The 22,896-nt window shown below is 43.3% G+C and overlaps 1 protein-coding gene across 3 annotated transcripts in view; it reads left to right on the top strand.

Annotated features, from left to right (window-relative positions):
* AP2B1 (adaptor related protein complex 2 subunit beta 1) overlaps positions 1-22,896 on the top strand; it is a 125,247-nt gene that overhangs the window by 7,482 nt on the left and 94,869 nt on the right. For all 3 annotated transcript variants that reach the window (XM_075589875.1, XM_075589874.1, XM_075589873.1), the window contains exons 2-5: positions 4,659-4,718; positions 6,341-6,446; positions 11,346-11,481; positions 13,695-13,940. In XM_075589875.1, coding sequence (XP_075445990.1) covers positions 4,682-4,718; positions 6,341-6,446; positions 11,346-11,481; positions 13,695-13,940 — 525 coding nt within the window. In that variant the 5' untranslated portion in view covers positions 4,659-4,681. The remainder of the gene's footprint in view (positions 1-4,658; positions 4,719-6,340; positions 6,447-11,345; positions 11,482-13,694; positions 13,941-22,896) is intronic.

Here is a 22,896-nt window from a genome sequence, read left to right as displayed (position 1 = left end):
AGTGGGAACGTCCCCATTGAGGGGCGGCTCTTGTCCCTGCAGCGCCTGCCATAGCTGGCGCTGCAGCAGGCAGCGGGGACCTGGCCTTAAAGAAAAAGGTGACACACTGTGAGTGCTCATTTGCATGTTGTTACCCAGAATCCCTGGCTGCAGTGGAAGCATTGAATGCTAAGAGATGATGGGGAAAGGCAGAGTTGCGGACCTGCCTGAGACAGGTGAATATGCTCAAATGTGGTATTTTTATTTGCTGTACCCTTAAAGAGGCAGTCCAAGCCATTTTTTGTTTTAGTTTTATTTCTTCATTTTTGAATACAGGATTGCAGCAGAGGGTATCCGGAGCTGAACCTCCATTAATTTCAGTTCTGGGGACTGGAATGGGACATTTTGGCCGCTACCAAAATGCAGCCGGCGCTCCGCTGCCGAGACACTTTGCCGCTGGGCAGCTCATCATCGGACACCGTCGCAAAGCCCACTCCTGCACTCCCGACTGTCCTCTGCTTGTCCCAACTGCCCACGTCGACAACTGCATGGTTAAATGTCCTGTGTGGGACATTTGAAGATGGAGCGGCCTGTCTAGGCATTGCGGCGGCCCTGCGCGGGACATTTAAACATGCAGGGGGTCGGGACATGAAGTGGGCAGTCGGGCGCAGGAGCGGACTTAACGGCGAAGTGTCCCACGACGAGCTGCCCTGCCGATGATGCAGACCTGGCTTGTGGAGGTGGCGGACGTCAGTCAGGCGCTGCAGCTGGCATCACGGTGAAGTGTCCCACGGCAAAATATCCCCGCGACGAAGTGGCAGTGTTTTGGTCGTGGCCACAACGAAATGTATTAGACAGCCGGGGACCCCCTGCCTCCGGTGATACTTGCCTTCGAAGGGGGTGCGGGTATCTCCCGCAGCTTTCAGCTTCCTCGTCACATGAGCCATCCTGATGACGTCCCGACTTCTTATTGGCCCGGTGCCCCAGCAGCTCTGAAGTACAGAGATGTTGTGCACCCTGGAGTGGCTGCCAGTACCCCCTTGGGAGAGAAGTACTGAAATCACGGTGTCCCTGGAGCTGAAATTGATGGGGTTCAGCTCTGAAGACTCCCAGCTTCAATCCTATATTACAAAAAATAAATAAATAAATAAAACTGCTTAGATTATAGGATGACCACATTCTTCCCGGGAAAAACCGGGGCACGTCAAACATGCGCGAAAAGTGAGCGGCGACGGCACGTGCGAAAAACGAGCGCCGACCGCGCGATCGGAGACCGGCCATGCGCTAGTCGGTAAGCTTCAATCGCGCATGCATGGCAAGCGCCGAACGCACGTGCACAGCAGGCGGCAAGCTGCGAGAAAACGGACATTTACAGATATTTCGGGATAGCAGGACATAGGACAAAAAACCGGGACTGTCCCGGCTAAACCATCACGTCCGGTCGCCCTATTGGATTGCCTCTTTAAAGAAAGGAATTTGAACTATTTGCATTCTGCTTTAAAAGGAAACAAAAACTTGTTCTCATCACCAAAGGACATACGATGAAGATTATAAAATCCCTCCAAAGCTTTTGCTTGCCAATAAAAGTTCAGGGTTAAACAAATATTTTCCGTGGCAGAAAAAACTTGCAAAAGCAAGAAGAGAGCTCCTGTATAGAGCACTTAGATCCAGTTGGAATGATTTATATAGTTAAGACTTAACTTTTATTGGTATCAAAGGTAGAGAAAATGCTAGCAGGCAAAGACACAAACTCAACAGGTAAGTAAAAATGGCCAGACTTGGCAATACTCTGAAACCCTCTTGGTCCTATAGTAAGGCTCCCACGGTGTAGTGAGGTTACGCCATGGTAGTAGGTTGATACTGGTCTCGGAGGAACTGGCAAGTTTTTATTAAAAATAAAAGAATAAAGATTTTGACTGGTATTATAACACAATAAAAACGCCGATTCACAAGTGTAGCTGATGATTAAATGCAGCCAATATAGATATAGCCTATTAAATATGGCTCTGCCCTGAGTGGGTAAAAGTCTGGGCACAGGAGAGCAGTTTGTAGTGTATAGGCTGAATGGTTGATCGCTCCCTTCTTGTGCCGGTTATATAACACTTTGAGCAGTAAAACTTGGCAGGCTGCCAAACGAATTTGAATACAATTGAATCTTTTAATATATCTAATTATGTCCCAGCCCCCATAGCAAGCTCTCTAACCACATTCATAGTAACTCTTTATCGGGGGGCGTGCAATTCTCTGCCGGGGGGCACAGGGTTTACATAGGCCCCACGCACTTCCCAAAGGCTCTTAAATGAAATGCAGAGGCAGTGGCGAAGGCCTCTGTAAACTGCACTTACCTGGGCTAAGACTGCTTCTGGAGACGCGTTGCCATTGCAACGTGATGTCGGAGCCAAGGTGAGGAGGAGGGGGGCGCAGGGGAAAAAGATTGTGCACCCCTGATTTAAGTAACTAGCTTAGCTGTGTCGTGGGATAGTTTTGTAGAAGATCGAAGTTTAAAGCAAGTATTCTCTCAAGGAATGACGTAGTATGTGAAGGATGACTGTATTGCCCCCCTTATCCGATTGTTTGGCAATAAAGGCATCTCTTTCTTCAGTGCTCAAGTTACATTCTCTCTAGGTCGTTGACAACAAGTTTTATAAATAACTGGACATTAGCACTCAGATCTTTCTAGTGATGGCATGAATTTAGATGATGGTTTTAAATTCGTGAAGGGGAATTCTCCGGCGGTTTTAGAAGACTCGTCAAGGAAAGAGGTCAGGCCGTTTTAACGTCTGAATGACAATTTGGTCCAGTTCTACCAGTCCCTGATTTTTGAGACTGGCCAGATCGCACTTTAAAAAAAACTTGTTTAAGAGTAATGTTTTCCAAACTTGGTGGGGCCCTTATGATGTACCAGGTGCGCTGCGGGTAAGTGCTCAGTTTTTGGGGCAGAATGGGCTTAACCCACCGACTAAGCAGTTAGTCAGATCCAAACGGAAGCGGAGCGCCCTCCACTTTGGTTTCTTGTATCTACGGTCGACTCGGGTCACGTGGTTACTCCAGGAGCAATCGCATGACGTTAACGTGTCAGGTGTCTAGTTGGCCGCCTGTTCTTAGTTTACTTTCATCCTTTATAAATGAATGTGGGTTAAATCTTCCCACTCCTAAAATGATCTTGTCGGGTTTTGGGAGTAGGTATTCTTTGTGCTTTTATGTTGCTATGTATCGTGCTGAATAAAGCTATATAAAAATACATTTTGATTCGTTGTGGGAAGAAAGAGATAAAGTGCTCTGTTAAAACCATGGAAGGGAAATTAGAACAAAATGTTACCATATAGACACAATAAGAACAAATACATCAGCCTGATATTCCACGTAAAGACCTTTTTTGAGATTTAATGTTTTTTTCTGCACAGTTTAGTGTTAGATCTATTTCAGGGGGGTGCAAACCTTTTTCCCCTGTGCCCCCTTGCCGGGCGGTCACCTCACCCTCACACCCCCACTTACCTCAGCTCCGGCGTCATGACGTCACATGACCCATGACGTCGCGTTGCCATAGCGACACGTGTGGAGCCAAGGTAAGTAAAGGTTTACAGAGGCCCTGCAGGTCCCCCGGCACTTAATTTAAGTACCTTCGGGAAGCGCGCACACACACCCTCCCCGCAGGCAGTCTCGCGCCCCCCAGTTTGCGCATCGCTGATCTATTTCATTGTTTTATGTTGGTGGAAATGTATTTGGGACTTAAGGGTGTGCTCTCCCATAAGTCACCTTGACGTGCACGGTTTGTAAGGTGCGTTATGGCATAGCTCTCCTGTGTAAATGTGGGCCCCAGTGAAGCGCTGGCAGCTTTTCTTCTTGAGTTTTAACCCTGTGCGTGCCGCACATCATCTGCTACGTCGCAGTCACATAATCGCAACGTCGGCGATGAACAGGAGACTAGTCCTCTTCTATTCCTCATTCGTTCAGATTGCGTGAACACGATTTCCCCAAACGAGCATAAAGGTGGCAGGTGCGTGCCAGGCCTCCTGACCTGGTAACTGCCATGGTGCACTCCAAGGCTTACATGTGAGAATAAGATCCTTTCCTAATTAATGTGAGTGTTCAAACTGTTTACAAAAGCACGTCGTAGTAGGATTTCCTTGTACTAATGTTTATGTTCACTGTGGCATTTAAATGCGTCTAATCTTGAGACATTGGTGTGTTTTTGTTTTGTTTTTCCAACTCCATTTTATTGAATTTTTCAAAAGTACAATGGTAGGGGGCTACAGAAGAAAGAAATGGGGAGGTGGGTACAGAAGGTTCCAGGACACATCTGTTAATACATAGATACGAGACTGACAGTGGTGATTTGTCATAAACCATGTGTGAGAGGCTGGAGGGAGTGGACGGAGGGCAGGTAGATGAGGGAGGGCAGGTGGATGAGGGACGGCAAGGGTACCATCAAAGTGAGATTGTAGTACTGTTCAATGGGGAGGGTTGCTGACGAGCCCCGTATACTATTCTAGATCAGCCAAGGCTGCCCAACTCTACAAAACCTGGAACAGTAGTTTCTGAGAGAGCTTGTCATCCTCTCCCTCTGGAGATTAACCAGATTTAGTTTTTTGTTAATGCTCTCCAGGGGTGGGAGGTCTGGTTAGTGATGCTTTCTTTTGATTGTATGTGTCATGGTCTCTGTAATTCTCTCTTTCAAGGTACTTCAGGAAGAGACAGGACCATGACGGACTCCAAGTATTTCACCACTAACAAAAAAGGTGACCAGACAATATGTTGAAAATTGACTGTGTTTTGAAGTTTCTAACGAGCTGTGCTTGTTCCAAGGGCTCCGATGTGGTTCAGAAAATGTATTTTTGTTTTTAAGTTGCCTCTAATTCTCTTTTTACATCCTAATCTCACCTCGCTATCAAATCCTCCATCAGTTTTCAGTCTCAGTGAGTTATTAATGTAAACCTATTTTGTCAGGCCTCTTAAGTTTGGCTGACATTGCGCATTTATGAGTTTCCAGACAAAAATACTTTCCTAGGATCACAATATAGGCGCCAAGATCAGCCAATGTCCCACAGCCAACAGGAAACAATAACGTTATTAGAAGATGAACTTGCGACTTTCTTTTTGATGACCTTCCGGGCCTCATCTGATTTGACAGTTCCTTCCCTTTATTGCTAGTTCTCTCTCTATATATTTTTTTATTTATCATTTATTATGTTTTAATCACAGATATTGTCGCAGGATAACAAAGCCTCGATTTTAAATAAAGACGACAACCCTAAGGTGGTCTCCCTTATGAACAAAATGTAAACAAAAGAAGGAAACAGAGAAAGAAAATTGCACAGAAGCGCACAAGGGATGGAGTTAATAACAGTATTTTATAAAACAAACACATAAATAGCTGAGAGGATCCAACCCCTTCTCAGCTCAGGAAGTAAAATGCCCAGAAATTAAAGCCATACGTATGGTCTCTTAACATAAAATGTCTAGGAAAAATACATCACATACAACAAAAAACATTCAATGTGAAAGTAAACAAAGAAAGTACTAACAGCCCAAGGGGATTTAAATGAAAACCGCCATGGAGGACTATATACCCGTTGACAGGGGGAGACGGACACTTACACTAGGGCAAAGGTGGGGGTCCACAGATGACCGCACAGGATCCAGACCTCCTGACGAAGCACGTGGTGCGAAACGCGTAGAGGTCACGACAGGTCATCCTGCGCGTGTTTGCTGAGAGGCTGAGACGGAGCCTGCCTGAGGCTCCAGTGGTGGCTGTTTCATCTTCCCAGGTGCCGCGATCCGGATCCTGTGCGGTCATCTGTGGACCCCCACCTTTGCCCTAGTGTAAGTGTCCGTCTCCCCCTGTCAGCGGGTATATAGTCCTCCATGGCGGTTTTCATTTAAATCCCCTTGGGCTGTTAGTACTTTCTTTGTTTACTTTCACATTGAATGTTTTTTGTTGTATGTGATGTATTTTTCCTAGACATTTTATGTTAAGAGACCATATGTATGGCTTTAATTTCTGGGCATTTTACTTCCTGAGCTGAGAAGGGGTTGGATCCTCTCAGCTATTTATGTGTTTGTTTTATTAAAATACTGTTATTAAGATCCATCCCTTGTGCGCTTCTGTGCAATTTTCTTTCTCTGTTTCTCAGGGTGTCCTCCCCCCTCTTGAGGGGGGATCACCTCTGAAGTGGGAGCCTCTGGGGAGACGCTCCATGCACGTGCAGCACAGGGATTTTTCCAACTATTACTTCTGCAGCACGAGCGCTGAATATCCTATTCCTGCTTAAAAGAAGGAAACACACTGAGTTGCCCCTCGAATGCTTGTGTTTGGTGACTTTAGGTGGCTGTACACTTATTTCCTTTGTTCTGGTTTCAGGGGAAATCTTTGAGTTGAAGGCCGAGTTGAACAATGAGAAGAAGGAGAAGCGTAAAGAAGCCGTGAAGAAGGTCATTGCAGCCATGACCGTGGGCAAAGACGTCAGGTATCGGGGCACCGTGTTTTACCTCTGTCCCAGCTCTTTGTCAGCTGTAGAAGTATCATAGCAACATATACAGTAGTTGTGGTCTGCACGGTTGGTCACAAAGGTGCCCCAATATATATTGGATGCATTATGTTGATGACTAGAACACATCATCCAAGCTTGGCCAAACGATGTAGCGCACATATGTAATAAATTACAGAAAGGAAGAAAAGATTCACGATAATCTGGCACTCAAATTTACCTTTAATACACAATAACGTACACAATTTTAATAAAAATGATTAAGTGCAGATGGAAAAATACACAGGAGAAATAGTTCTACATATATTAATGCACTTCCTCAAAATCACCCATGGCCATAAGGGCCACATAAAGGAGCAAAAAGTTGGCGGTATATATACCATTACATATAAGGTTTTCAGACCTATAGAGCAGGGGTGTGCAAACTTTCTGCGCTGTGCCCCCCTGCCTGCTCAGCCCCAGTGCTCGCGCTCCCCCCCTTACCTAGAAGCTTGTCTCCTAATGTCATTTGACGCATCGCCCGAAGCCAAGGTAAGTATGTTACAGAGGACTCGCCCGCTCCCCGGCATTTCATTTAAATTCTTTGGGAAAGAGTGCGAGGCCTCTGTAACAGCCGCACCCCCCAAAAAATATCTCAGGAGGTGCGCCCCCCTGTTTACGTACCCCTGCTATAAAGGGTCCATAGAACCCTCTAATATGATAACCCTGCCCTAATAGTAACGGCGCGTATGGTTATCGTTATCCAACAGTGTATACATATATTCCTGTTCCCCTTATGCTGGTTACCTGTATGGTATGCAAATTGAAATGATAAAAAAAAAGAACGTTACTCGCTCCTACTTAAATATCAGGGGTGTCAGGGACGGCATACGCAAGAGAAAAACATATATAAATATATCTGGCTCACTGTACTGAGCACAGCAAGGAGTGAGGGCAATAGTCTCAATTCCACAGCGAGGGGAAAAAGACTCCGGGAACTGATGTATTTGTCTAGGGAATTCGTAAACGGGGGTCCCAAAGATTGGAAGCAGCAGAGACAACGGGGTGTGCAGTCTCAAATCGAATTCAGAGCGTCTCCTCCATATATGAAAAAATAAGTTGCATTGTGCTCTAAACAAAAAATCTCAGCAAACATAGGTGGTATCTATGAATGTATAGCGGATTACCCCTCCAGAGAAAGCAAAAATAAGGCTGGAATATAAGGAGGCACCCATGTACCTGTAGGATGTGTAACTGGAAAATAAAGTCCCACATGCACTGAAGTAAGGACAGTATACACCTGCCGGTGTCCAGCATTAGTACAGTATCATGGTATAAACATGGGGCGACAAACAAATTCCTTGCAGCCACTTAGGAAAAGGAGAGTGAAAAAGGGCTCAGTATAGAGTATTACTCACGCAATTGTAGAGCCTGGTGTGTCACAACTCCTGGGGTGTACCGTGCCTCCGTTGTAGTGGATGAACAGGAACAAAGAGAAAGAAAAAAACGAAGCACTGGTTCCACTAAAGCAAAAGTTAACACAGAGGTGCGTTCCCACAATAAAAGTTTAATGGATCAAAAGTACAAAAACAGAACACCTACGCGTTTCGGGCTTGTGGCCCTTTCTCAAGGTGAATAGAAATACATAAACCGGAGCATTTAAATACCTTAACTCGGCGCTGGCGTGACCAATCCGCCGCCACTTCCTGGTTCAACGGGGAGGATGACGCAGGACGTGACGCGGGACGTGTGACATCAGTGCGCTCAAGCCATAACAATAAAATAAACTTTATTTAAACAAAAAAAATTAAACAAAATGAACAATCCTAAATATGAATGAAAAAAACACAATCTAGACATAAAAACTATATTAAAAACAAATGTACACAAACAGAATGTATTAGTCTCATCAACAGAGGTGTGTTGATACTTCATTCATAGATTACTTAAATTCTATATCTCTTCAAACTTTATTTAAATAGAAAGTATGAGCAAAATGAACAATCCTAAATATGAATGAAAATACATGATCTAGACATAAAAGCTAAATTAAAAACAAATGTACACAAATAGAATGTATTAATCTCATGAGCAGAGATGTATTAATGCTTCATTCATAGATTACGCAAATTCTATATATGTTAAAAATAAGGGGTACTTTTTCTGGCATTTGTTGCATAAAATGTACCATTACTATATATTGTAGTCTGTATATATATATATATATATATATATATATATATATATATATATATATATATATATATATATATACTGAATGTACTAGGCTGATATATGCTTCACAGATTGAACTTTAAAACTGTGGGTTTTTAACAGATATAGAATAGATATAGAATTGTTTTTGTTTAAATAAAGTTTATTTTATTGTTATGGCTTGAGCGCACTGACGTCACACGTCCCGCGTCACGTCCTGCGTCATCCTCCCCGTTGAACCAGGAAGTGGCGGCGGATTGGTCACGCCAGCGCCGAGTTAAGGTATTTAAATGCTCCGGTTTATGTATTTCTATTCACCTTGAGAAAGGGCCATAAGCCCGAAACGCGTAGGTGTTCTGTTTTTGTACTTTTGATCCATTCAACTTTTATTGTGGGAACGCACCTCTGTGTTAACTTTTGCTTTAGTGGAACCAGTGCTTCGTTTTTTTCTTTCTCTTTGTTCCCGTCTCCTCCATATGTACACCGCCAAGTCACGCCATTCTCTCTCTGCGGAAGTGTCGCTGCTGTGACCTTTATTAGAGGTTCACATCTGTAATGACAAGTATAACAATCCAATGGTCAATCAGGGCCTTAAAAGTCGCCGTTTCCCATGCACTCTTTATTCATGATGCTGCAGGATGTCTGTTTGCACCAATCTAATGTTTTTGCCTGCTCACTGATTAAACTGTTTATTTTATTCCTAAAAAAAACCGAGCCCAAAACCAATTCATATGGCTGCTAATGCCCTCTCACGTAGTGACATTAGTAGACCTCAAATAACCTTATCGGAGAAGATTAAGATGAGATTTTTTTGCTCACTGATATGACCCTTTGACGTGTGCAGGAAAACGCCTCTGTGCTGCCTGGTGAGAATAAACCGCACAGCAGGAGTGGCCAAATGAACACTACTAGAGGCTTTGCTTAAAAAATAAGTAAAAAAGGTCAAATAAATGAAGGTTAAATGATCTAACCTCACGTTTGATTGTATTCCAGTGGGATAGCTATTGACACCAATAGTACATTGCGCACACTGTCCTGTTTTAGTTAGTAATACACCATTCTGAATAGCTTTTGCTCCTGGTGACATTTGTAATGGTATTATTGTTATATTGTATAGCACGGGGATTTGCAACCTTTGCGCAGAGGCAGCCCTGAAAGATTTATTTTAAATCCCAGGGTACCCCTGCTCTTTAGACCTCACTCATCCCCTCCACGCTTACACAGATACACACTCCTTCTCACAAGCACTCACCCACTGTCCCCTGGCACACTTCACATTCACCCTCACACAACATACTCGCCCTTTTACTCAACACACACTACATGTGTCCCCCCTTCTCACACACTAACCTTCTTAGTCTTCTTTCTTAGTCATAACACCACATTCACCCCCCTTTTTCTTACTTGCACCACATTCCTTCCCTCACCTGACAAAAAGCATGAGCCTCCCTCACCCTCCCAGTACAGAGATCAAACACTACTCCACACACACACAGCCATCACACTCACACAGCCATCACACTCTCCTCCCCACACACACACAGCCATCACACTCACACAGCCATCACACTCTCCTCCCCACACACACACAGCCATCACACTCACACAGCCATCACACTCTCCTCCCCACATACACACAGCCATCACGTTCTCCTACACACACACACACACACACACACACACACACACACACACACACACACACACACACACACACACACACACACACACACACACACACACACACACACAGCCATCACACTCTCCTCCCCACACACACAGCACACTCATCACATGTCTCCCCACACACACACAGCCATCATGCTCTCCTCCCCACATACACACAGCCATCACGCTCTCCTCCCCACATACATACACACAGCCATCACGCTCTCCTCCCCACATACACACACACACACACACAGCCATCACACTCTCCTCCACACATACAGCACACTCATCACACGTCTCCCCACACACACACAGCCATCACGCTCTCCTCCCCACATACACACAGCCATCACGCTCTACTCCCCACAACTGCAGGCAGCCCCTGACGGAAACAGGGCTGGACTGCACCAAGTGACAGGAAGAGAGGAAAGATCCAAGACCCCAGTGGTGGAGAAAGAATGGTTACTGAGGCAACAGATTACCTAGCAACAGCATAGGCAGGAAACGTGGAGAAATACAGAACTGGAGACAGAACATACTGTATTAACAAGTCATTGTACTTCATGTCCCTTGGCTCTTCAAAAGAAGTGAGGTGGCCTGTTATCCCTTAGAAAACTTCTGACGTTCTCTGAGCTTCACAGGCACCGGCACTCCAGGGGCCTTTTTGATGTTTCTGAAACGTCATATGAATTTTTTCTGGTTTTGTAGGACAACTGGAGAGCGGGATGGTGTACGTCAGTCAGTGACTCAGTCACCGACTGAGCCACCTGTGCTGAAGCAGGGATATCCTTAAAACCTGAGCTTTTGGTGGCCCTTGAGGACTGGAGTTGGCCACTCTTGGTGTACGTGATTGGGACAGAAGTAAATGGGAGCTCTGCTTCTGTTCACATGACAGACATCATGCCATTCGCAAATGTGATCTCTACTGCGAGCACTCAGGTGTTGCCGGTCTTCCGGCATCAAACGGGTTGGGTCACTTGATGACCCTTCTGTCCCTTTCCTCATGTCTTGCAGCTCTCTGTTCCCAGATGTGGTGAACTGCATGCAGACAGACAACCTGGAGCTGAAGAAACTGGTATACCTTTACCTGATGAACTATGCCAAGAGCCAGCCAGACATGGCTATCATGGCTGTTAACAGCTTTGTCAAGGTAACTATAACTGGTCCTGCAGTCTCCACCAGGTGCTGTTTGCAGAGAAGAATACAACTCTCGTTCTGAACTCCAATATCCAATAAGTATAGACACTATTTAACTTAGAAGGGTTCCCCAAATATAGGATAAGCTGAAATATAACCTCAGGACCAAAGCCTATTTTTTTTCTAGAATAACTAACATTTATTTGACTGTCCAATACTTGTTTGCAGGATCGTTGATCATTGCTACTATGTTATGTTAGGGGCCAGAGGATAGGTTTATTAATATCTTGCTTTGAGGTTGGGTCTTCTTCCCAACAGTGGTCATCCAGCTGGTCTTGCTACAGTGGGAGAGAGGAAGTGATTTTGAGACAGTTGGCTTAGAGAAGAGGAGTATTAGACAGGGAGTACCTAGGAGTTAAGAATCAGTTAATATATATTATGTAAAGATTAAATTGTTAATAAACCACTCCCAGAGCCACTTTGCAGTCAACATGTTGAATTTTTTTACATTCCACTTAATCGACTTTTTAATCTGCAGCAGACCATTAGGATACATGCAGATTGAAATGCTTATTGTGTGAAACGTCAATTTATGTATCTGTTTCAGTTGAGTTTTTACAATGGCACCATCACAAATAAGGTGGAACTTGATGTTTTCCTTTTCAATCTCAACGCTGCAAGGATCATGTTTTCCTTTGTTCTTACTCTTTGCACCGAGCCTTCAACGTCAGATCCATCCCATGTATGCTCTACCTGTATTCCCTAGTCGGGAGCAGGATTTGGGGTGGGTTGTGCACACCAATGATCAGTAATAATTGAAGAGAGATTCACAGGTTCTCCTGGAAAGGACAAATAGCCGCTCGTCTGTATGAAACAATGACGAAAATCCCCAGGCACTCGAAAATAGCGTAACGATGCTTGATCTGTTTTTGACATTGTGCCAGACCAATGTTTCGGTCCATGTAGGCCTTCAGCCCTAGTCAGAAGACATCCACTGTTCTCTGCTGCTTTGCAGAGATTCAACACTATGGCTACAAGAAGCAGCACTTGATCATTCCCGATTAATAATAATAACTTTATATAGCGCTTCTCTCCCATGGGACTCGGCACTTCACAGTTATAAAAAGGGGGGGAAAAAAAGAAGAAAACATTTACGGTTATAAAAGAGACCAAACACTAGAAAAGATACAATACAGAATGGGGTGGTCTTGTAGTTCTTAAATGCCGGACAGATTGTGGCTCATTAAGTACATGCCCGTGTAAATAGGTAGGTCTTGAGCATTGGGCCAATGATCTTTCACTTTTCTAAAACACAGACCCTATTTTTATGGAGATATAAGAACAGCCATAATATGAACGTTTCTTAAACTCTATATAAAAGAAATGTGCTCTCAGTAAAAGGATATAACCATAGATAAAGACCCCAAAACTACATCCAATATGACAAATTATTTAGTTCAGTACTCTTGGCCCAAACATTTGAAGCTTGCAAACACATCACTGTAGACCCTATTATCAGGTCCTACACTACCAATATTGTACTTTTTTTTAATATCTACATAGATAGATTAAACAAAAAACAACACTATAGTCAACAGCATGGGATGCATGACGTTTGCAGTGCCTAAAAGGGTTAAAATGAAGACGCTCTGTATGTGCTATGTATGAACTTTAGTGCAGTTAAAACTGGTTCAACACCAGAAGTGCCCTAATGAGTGTAGTGAACAAAATCTAAAATGTCAAGCTCCAGAAAGGTTACATTTCAGCATTAGTTCTTAGAAGACTTTAAGGTCCATATATTAAGTGATGCTACGTCATAATGCGTCCCCTGTCCCCTGCGCCATATGCTGGAAGACACGTTATGGCCCATTCAAGTGAATGCTATCTAAGATGTCACAATGAAACAGCACAACTTGGTATATATGGGCCCAAATCTAAACGTACAGCATACGCCTTCCACTACCCTGCAAGCACTGTAAATAAAACTAAATCTGTGTTCCACAGTTGCTCCAAACCATGAAACACGCCTGCAGCAATCTGTTTAGGATACCTTTCTGATCTAGTTAGATAGTTATATGGGATAACAGTGTACGTTTAATGTGCTGTCATTTAAAACCATAGTGATTTAGATCTTGGTAGCAGTTGTAAGTAGATTTTGAAACACTGTGGATTCACCACTACCTCCTAGGTTTGAATTGGATGTGAACTTCACTTCTCTTTACTCAGGACTGTGAGGACCCTAATCCTCTAATCCGGGCCCTGGCTGTGCGCACCATGGGTTGCATCCGCGTGGATAAGATCACAGAGTACCTCTGCGAGCCTCTGCGCAAGTGTCTGAAGGATGAGGACCCGTATGTGCGCAAGACTGCAGCCGTGTGCGTGGCCAAACTCCACGACATCAACGCCCAGATGGTGGAAGATCAGGGCTTCCTGGACTCGCTGAGGGATCTGATCGCTGACTCCAACCCAATGGTGAGATGGGGTGACTGGGACTTCATGATAAACTGCTGTTCAAAGTATTCCTAGGCAATATGGTGGGACTCTTCACATGATTACTGTGACCAGGAAGGGTGATTTGTCTTTATATCGCAGCATCAAATAGTTTTTGGGAGTTATTTATCAAAAGCTAAGATTAATGCATATGCAACAAAACCTTTTCATATGAGGAGGTATTTTTGTCCAGTTGGTTAGTGTTTTGTCTCTGTTATATCATATTTGGTAATTACTTAGATGCTAAAAACTGGGTCAACAGAGGCACTTCTGCATTATGCTGTGAAGCCACTTTTCATGCTGGAGAAGAGTTCATCTTAATTCAGATGAATTGGACCCAAATCTTCTGCAGCACCGGGAAGCAGTTTCAGCATATTAAGTTGGGGCCCCTGCAGTATCGGCACACTTACGCCTCTAGAGTTTAAATGCTATGTATGTCTACAGCTGACTGATCACGTCCTCTTTACGTGTTGAAGGCTGGTATATAATGATGGATGGAGTGCCGTGTGCTGAACTCTTAGCAGGGACAGAGGCTGTTCAATTGGCCGTGCTATAAATTTGTTTTAGTTTCTGTAATAATACAGACGTAGTGAGAAACTGCCTTTTGTAGCTGTCCATATAATTTTGACAAGTAGGTTACAGAGATAAACAGTCTTTCAATAGACCCTGAAGCGACCGATCGCACATCAATCAGCCGAAAATGGATTCTCCAGTAAACGGCAGTTCAAGCGGCCTCTTCAGAGCTTATTGAATAAAAGCCCTTGTCTAGGTCTCGCGGAGCTCAGGTTTGTAGAACTGTGACAAATAGGCATGTTTTGTCACATTGATCCTCCAATGCCTACTCCCACTCACAGACCAGAAGTAGATTCAAACTAATTGCCTTATATGTCAACCAGAACACCATATATAGATATAATAAATATATAGCACATCATAAGATACATAGTGTGGAAGAACCAGGCGCTTACCTTCAGTATCAGAGTTACAGAGTGGTGATGTAACCAGTGATTGTGGTTAATTTCTATCGATGTGCGTTATTTCTTGTTATCCCTTCTGCTACTACCCCTAGTAAAGGGATGATCCAAAGCCCTTCGGAAACGTAGAGACAAAAACAGAGTAGGGGGAGCGAGGGATGAGTAAAAGCACAGATGGAGAATAAAATGACGAGCGGTAATTACAATTGGTACACCACAATAAGGTGGGGGGAGGGGGGGTGGGGATTAAGATGGTAAAAAATTAATCATATAATTGCTTACACGGCCTTGTGTAAACACCCTCTCAAGTTGGTATCTTTGTAGTGGATGGTGCCCCTACTGCAATGATGTGCAGGGGGGGGGGGGATTTAGGAGATATATCAATAGGTACTCACACGGCCCAGTGTGAGTAGAGGTGTAGGGCAGTTGTCTTTCAGGTAAACACCTGCGACCCCCGGTCAGGGATCTTTCAGGGGTGCTGCACACACTCCTGTTAGCAGGCAGGGAGTTCAATACGGGTCTTTCTTTTACTCTTCCCTTTCTGGGTTCCTTCCCCTCCCCGTTTCGGTCAGGGGTATAGGTGAGGCAAAAATGATTTAAAGGGATCAGTGATGTTCTTAAAAAACATAAAAGTTTATTAAACATAAAATTGAATCCACAAAAGTTGCACTCACATAATATAGAAAATATCCTGGTGCGCTTCCGTGGCTGTTGATAGCAGTGGTCGCGGCCGCTCTCTACTCCGCGTCCGGAGTCGGAATAGGTGGCTGTTCCTGGCGCGGCTGTGACTGCAAACTGACTCCTTCAGCAACGGAAGCCCCAAAGTTCCAAACTTGGTCAGTGAATTAGAGCAACGCGTTTCGCCGATTGGACGGCTTCCTCAGGCTCATTCAATGACGCACTGAGGGTCAGATGAGCTTATATAGACCCTCAGTTTGCTAATTAATTAAGTAGCATAATATAAATCTTGCCAATGCGTGTAATCAATGTATTAATCTATACACAAGTGTTAGTCTTCCTATTCTACTCGATCGTCCATTGCAGTTACAATAATGAAATTAATAAAATTGTTATACTTATTTTTGTGTATTTTATTAGCAAGTGTAATTGCTTTCCGTTTGTAATGAGTTAAAACTTGGTGCTATCACCTGATGGTAGTCTTTAGCACCTGTCATATGCATTCTCAATTTGATATATAATAATTTCCATACTGGGCTTTAAGAACAACATTGTTATACCAAAACACAGCAGTGATGTGTGGTGAAACACTCCACTCCCTACTATTTATTTAAGGACTTATGCACACTTTTAGAGTGTATGATTTAGCTATACTAAGATAACTTAATGGTGTAGATTGGTTTTAAATAACTATTGTTATCTTAGTGATTAAAAGGTGTGGTTGTGGTGCTGACATCTAATTGACCATCAATTAAGTGTAACATACTTTTGCTTAGTATGGGTGCATTTTGTTTAACATCCAATGGTTTGGAAATGAACATAAATCGCTCTAGAGACATATTGTGTACACTAAGAAATATAAAAGCAACTAATTTCTGGTTAAACATTAACAAGCATTTGAGTAAAAACAATCGAATTTCTAATAGTCATTTTTCTGATGATCTTTTTTATCTTGCACAAATCAAATGTTAGTGGGGATTTTGGTTGGATTTGGAAAATTTTTTGGTCTGTGTTGACAGTGGATTAGCAGATACTGTAGTAATGCAGTACCGTCTAGATGACAGGTTATATCACCAGACATCTTTAGTAATAAAATGCATTCACTTACTTTATACAATGAAATTTAAAAACACTTTAGTTTTCAAAGACCATGAGGTATAGATAACAACAATTTACATTCAGATTGCTATACAACATAATTAACTATAGTGACAACACCATAATGGTGTTAAAGGCAATATTCAAGATGCCCTTGGCGTCTCTCTCTATATGTCTATTTATTAATTTGTGGTTCCTTATAGGGGTACTTTTTTTTTATTTTAATATGATGACCAGAAGTTACATTCGACATTGTGAAGCAGGGTAGGGTCTCAATATACATGAGGAGAGAATGAATAAGAAAGAGGGGAGGGGAGGGTGGCGATGGGGGGGGGATATAGAGAGACAGGGGAGAGGGGGGAAGACAAGTGTTAGTTATTTGCCCAAACGAGTTTCATACAGAATTACAAATAGAGCTCTAGTTATACTAAATAGGCTCATAAAAATGCAGGGATATCTAGATCTGCATTAAGGCCGTGAGGTGTTAGAGTCTTGAGTTGGTAAATCCAGAACGTTTCTCTTTGTCTTAAACGTCTGACTCTATCACCACCACGCCAATTCTCAGCTACCAGTTCAATTCCTCTATAATTTTCTCCTAAACAGCAGCTGTCATCATCAGAAATGGCTTAACAATATACCCTATGGGCAATTCCGACGTATTAGACGGAATTGCTCCGACATGGAGGTATTTAAAGAGCAGGCCAGTATCCTAAAAAATAGGTTTGAGGAGAGACATTATAGGCCAGAGATTATTGAGAATGCTCTAATTAGAGCCTCACAACTAAGCGAGGAACAGCTGTTAGTACCCAAACAAAAGAAAGACAAGATGGACTTTGTGGTACCATTTATCACCAGGTACAACAATGAAGCTGAGAATATAAAAAAGATCCTCAAAAGGCACTGGCATGTTCTATGCAAAGACATAGTTTTGGGAGAACACTTACCGGAGACACCTAGAGTCATTTTCAAGAGAGCAAACAACATTAAGAACCAACTAGTGCCCAGCACATTCAGAAAGGAGGAACGAATTCAGGAAGAGTGTTGGCTACCAAAACCCATAGGTTTTTTCAAATGCTTTAATTGCAAAGCGTGCAAGCATGCGGAGAAAGAAACATTAAATTTTAGCTCTAAAGTCACGAAGGAGGTTTTTAAAACAAAACACTTCATAAATTGTAGGACTTCCTTCGTGGTGTATCTGCTCGAATGCCCGTGTGGACTCCAGTATGTGGGCCGGACAACAAGAAGTCTGAGGGTCCGCATACTGGAACACATAGGCAACATCAGGAGAGGTCTTACAACCCACAGCGTACCAGTCCATTTTAGTTTGGCCCATGGGGGGGACCCATCGGGCCTACATTATAGAGGAATTGAACTGGTAGCTGAGAATTGGCGTGGTGGTGATAGAGTCAGACGTTTAAGACAAAGAGAAACGTTCTGGATTTACCAACTCAAGACTCTAACACCTCACGGCCTTAATGCAGATCTAGATATCCCTGCATTTTTATGAGCCTATTTAGTATAACTAGAGCTCTATTTGTAATTCTGTATGAAACTCGTTTGGGCAAATAACTAACACTTGTCTTCCCCCCTCTCCCCTGTCTCTCTATATCCCCCCCCCATCGCCACCCTCCCCTCCCCTCTTTCTTATTCATTCTCTCCTCATGTATATTGAGACCCTACCCTGCTTCACAATGTCGAATGTAACTTCTGGTCATCATATTAAAATAAAAAAAAAGTACCCCTATAAGGAACCACAAATTAATAAATAGACATATAGAGAGAGACGCCAAGGGCATCTTGAATATTGCCTTTAACACCATTATGGTGTTGTCACTATAGTTAATTATGTTGTATAGCAATCTGAATGTAAATTGTTGTTATCTATACCTCATGGTCTTTGAAAACTAAAGTGTTTTTAAATTTCATTGTATAAAGTAAGTGAATGCATTTTATTACTAAAGATGTCTGGTGATATAACCTGTCATCTAGACGGTACTGCATTACTACAGTATCTGCTAATCCACTGTCAACACAGACCAAAAAATTTTCCAAATCCAACCAAAATCCCCACTAACATTTGATTTGTGCAAGATAAAAAAGATCATCAGAAAAATGACTATTAGAAATTCGATTGTTTTTACTCAAATGCTTGTTAATGTTTAACCAGAAATTAGTTGCTTTTATATTTCTTAGTGTACACAATATGTCTCTAGAGCGATTTATGTTCATTTCCAAACCATTGGATGTTAAACAAAATGCACCCATACTAAGCAAAAGTATGTTACACTTAATTGATGGTCAATTAGATGTCAGCACCACAACCACACCTTTTAATCACTAAGATAACAATAGTTATTTAAAACCAATCTACACCATTAAGTTATCTTAGTATAGCTAAATCATACACTCTAAAAGTGTGCATAAGTCCTTAAATAAATAGTAGGGAGTGGAGTGTTTCACCACACATCACTGCTGTGTTTTGGTATAACAATGTTGTTCTTAAAGCCCAGTATGGAAATTATTATATATCAAATTGAGAATGCATATGACAGGTGCTAAAGACTACCATCAGGTGATAGCACCAAGTTTTAACTCATTACAAACGGAAAGCAATTACACTTGCTAATAAAATACACAAAAATAAGTATAACAATTTTATTAATTTCATTATTGTAACTGCAATGGACGATCGAGTAGAATAGGAAGACTAACACTTGTGTATAGATTAATACATTGATTACACGCATTGGCAAGATTTATATTATGCTACTTAATTAATTAGCAAACTGAGGGTCTATATAAGCTCATCTGACCCTCAGTGCGTCATTGAATGAGCCTGAGGAAGCCGTCCAATCGGCGAAACGCGTTGCTCTAATTCACTGACCAAGTTTGGAACTTTGGGGCTTCCGTTGCTGAAGGAGTCAGTTTGCAGTCACAGCCGCGCCAGGAACAGCCACCTATTCCGACTCCGGACGCGGAGTAGAGAGCGGCCGCGACCACTGCTATCAACAGCCACGGAAGCGCACCAGGATATTTTCTATATTATGTGAGTGCAACTTTTGTGGATTCAATTTTATGTTTAATAAACTTTTATGTTTTTTAAGAACATCACTGATCCCTTTAAATCATTTTTGCCTCACCTATACCCCTGACCGAAACGGGGAGGGGAAGGAACCCAGAAAGGGAAGAGTAAAAGAAAGACCCGTATTGAACTCCCTGCCTGCTAACAGGAGTGTGTGCAGCACCCCTGAAAGATCCCTGACCGGGGGTCGCAGGTGTTTACCTGAAAGACAACTGCCCTACACCTCTACTCACACTGGGCCGTGTGAGTACCTATTGATATATCTCCTAAATCCCCCCCCCCCCCTGCACATCATTGCAGTAGGGGCACCATCCACTACAAAGATACCAACTTGAGAGGGTGTTTACACAAGGCCGTGTAAGCAATTATATGATTAATTTTTTACCATCTTAATCCCCACCCCCCCTCCCCCCACCTTATTGTGGTGTACCAATTGTAATTACCGCTCGTCATTTTATTCTCCATCTGTGCTTTTACTCATCCCTCGCTCCCCCTACTCTGTTTTTGTTTTTACATCATAAGATACAAACAACAAAATCTGAGCAAGTTTCGAGTCTAAAAACATCCCTTTCTCAAGCATGAGAGGGACGATTTTTGTCTAGAAACATTGCTCAGAGTTGATAGTTTATGATGTTAACCCTGTCCACGCTGGCTTAGTGGACAGGAGCAGTGAAGGGGAAGCATAATGGGGAGACTCTTTTATTTGGGGGGGGGGGTAGTTTTTGGGTAATATCATTATTTTTTTTGTGCGCATGCATGTACTATGCTGAATAATGATAATAAATATACTATATAATAATTATAGATTTGTTATTCTTCTACTGAGCAAATCTTTTATTATGAACGGAATATTTTAAAATAGTACAGATGGTATCTCATTGAAAATAGTTTTTCCGTGTTTTGCTTTCTTTGTTTTTCTAAGGGCGGTCCTGCAGCTGCGGTGACTTTTCTTCAGTACAATGCTAGAATGCCACATCGGGTGCTTATTTAGCAGCTCTTGTTTCTGCTGACTCTGATGAATTCAGTTGATTGCTTTTTCTCTCAGTTTCATTTACATTTGAGACGGCCTATATTTTAGAACAGCGGTTCTTTTTCTTGTTTGTGCAGGGCACCCATGGCACTAAAAAGGGCATAAAGAGTTGGCGGTAGGAAATGCAGTAAGTACTGTCTAATACAGTGCTTCCTAACTCCAGCGGTCTAGGATGCTTGGCTGCGACCATTTAGCCGTGACCAAAGCGCCACCGGCTCTCTGTCGCCATAACTACTGAACAGAAAGCGAGTCACCACAGGTCACCTCGCTGTCACGCCAGCGCCTCTCCTCCCAGCCGGACTGCAGCATGTCCTCAGCGCCCCTCCCAGCCGCAAGGCACCTCAGATGGGCAGGAGGTTTCCGTCTTGGAGAGGCGCTGGTGGTGACGGCGAGATGACCTGCAGAGACTCGCTCTGCGGTCAGTACAGTAGTTATGGCGGCCGAGCGCCTGTGGCGATTTGGTCGCGGCCAAAGGTTCCATTCCGCTCCTCAAGAACCCCCAACATAAGCTATCCCTGCTTGCGCACAGGGGGCACAATCAGTGGTTTAGTCATTTTGGCTGCACCACGTGTGCTGAAGCAGGAATATCCTTTAATCCTGACCTGTTGAGGGTTCTCTATTCCCATACAACTGATTTATAAAAATAAAAACAAACTACACATATAGAATGCTGTTTTAAACCGTTTGCTGTTAACAAGCGCTAATGGGTATGGAAGTTTAGTAACTGGGAACCGAAGAGATCTTGGGAGTAGGTGTTCTGATTTGAAGATTGCTTTATAAAGCAAGTGATTGGCTGGAGCAGATCGATCGGCACTAATAATAACTTTTATTTCATATGGCGCTTTTCTCCCCATTGGACGTAAAAAGGCTTTGCAATTATAATGTAGCGTGTGATAAGCAGCATTGTACATAGGATTTTTGCAGGCATGGCTCCCTGCCCAGATGAGCTTACAATCTATGTGTTGGTGCCTGAGGCACAGGGAGATAAAGTGACTTGCCCACGGTCACAAGGAGTTGATGCTGGAGTGTTGCAGGGGCAGTGCGCTGAGATTCTGCTAATGTCACAAACATTGCAGAGTTGCTAACTACAGATCTGGCGTGTCTGATCTCTTCTACTTAGATCTCCTTAGGGCTGTTCTATACTGTGTGCGGCCGTGCGTGTGCATGTGCGTGCATGTGCGTGCACGTGCCGCATGCTTTTTGTGTGTGTGTGTGTGTGTGTGTGTGTGTGTGTGTGTGTGTGTGTGTGTGTGTGTGTATAGAGATTGTGAGTTATGTATTAAATAATATTTTTATAATAAATTTTTTTAATAATCATTTGTATTTATTTAACTTTTACACATACACACACACACACACACACACACACACACACACACACACACACACACACACATACACATAAATTAGAGTGCTGGTAACGGCGCGAAATCATTCATTTCCTCATCTTCTCCCTCGTCGGTCCGCTCCAAGCTCCCTGCCGTGCTCGCGCGGCCCTATAATGGAATGACTGGCTATCCTCAGCCAAGTAAAACTGCCGCACGCACGGTGCAGTGCACGCCCGCACGGTGCAGTGCACGCCCGCACGGTGTAGCGCACGCCCGCACGGTGTAGCGCACGCCCGCACGGTGTAGCGCACGCCCGCACGGTGTAGCGCACGCCCGCACGGTGTAGCGCACGCACGCACGGTGTAGCGCACGCCCGCACTATAGAACCAGCCTAAAACAGTTGGAATGCAGATCCTAATTGTGCAGTTACATGAACACCTAAACTGAGGATAAGTCGTTTGGGGCCGTCCAATGAGGAGTGAGGGAATCCTACCTTTTTATTTAGGATACAGCTTTTTTTTGTGTGTGGTCTGAGTGTTTTTAAAAGGTTGGGGCTCTGTCTGGGATTTAGAAAAGATCCACATTTTATAAAATATTGGTGCAAAGCAGCTTGGTGTCTGAGAAAAGTCTATGCTGTAAACATAAAAAGGGGGGAGACGCTTTCTTAAAGAAATCCCTCTACATGGAAAGTGGAATTGTAAATATAAAAAAGTTGGGGTACTCTGGGTGTGCAAATAAAAAAGTAGTT

This window comes from Ascaphus truei, chromosome 3, assembly GCF_040206685.1.
Source record: "Ascaphus truei isolate aAscTru1 chromosome 3, aAscTru1.hap1, whole genome shotgun sequence".
NCBI classification, from domain to species: domain Eukaryota; kingdom Metazoa; phylum Chordata; class Amphibia; order Anura; family Ascaphidae; genus Ascaphus; species Ascaphus truei.
This window is presented reverse-complemented; position numbering and strand designations above follow the sequence as displayed.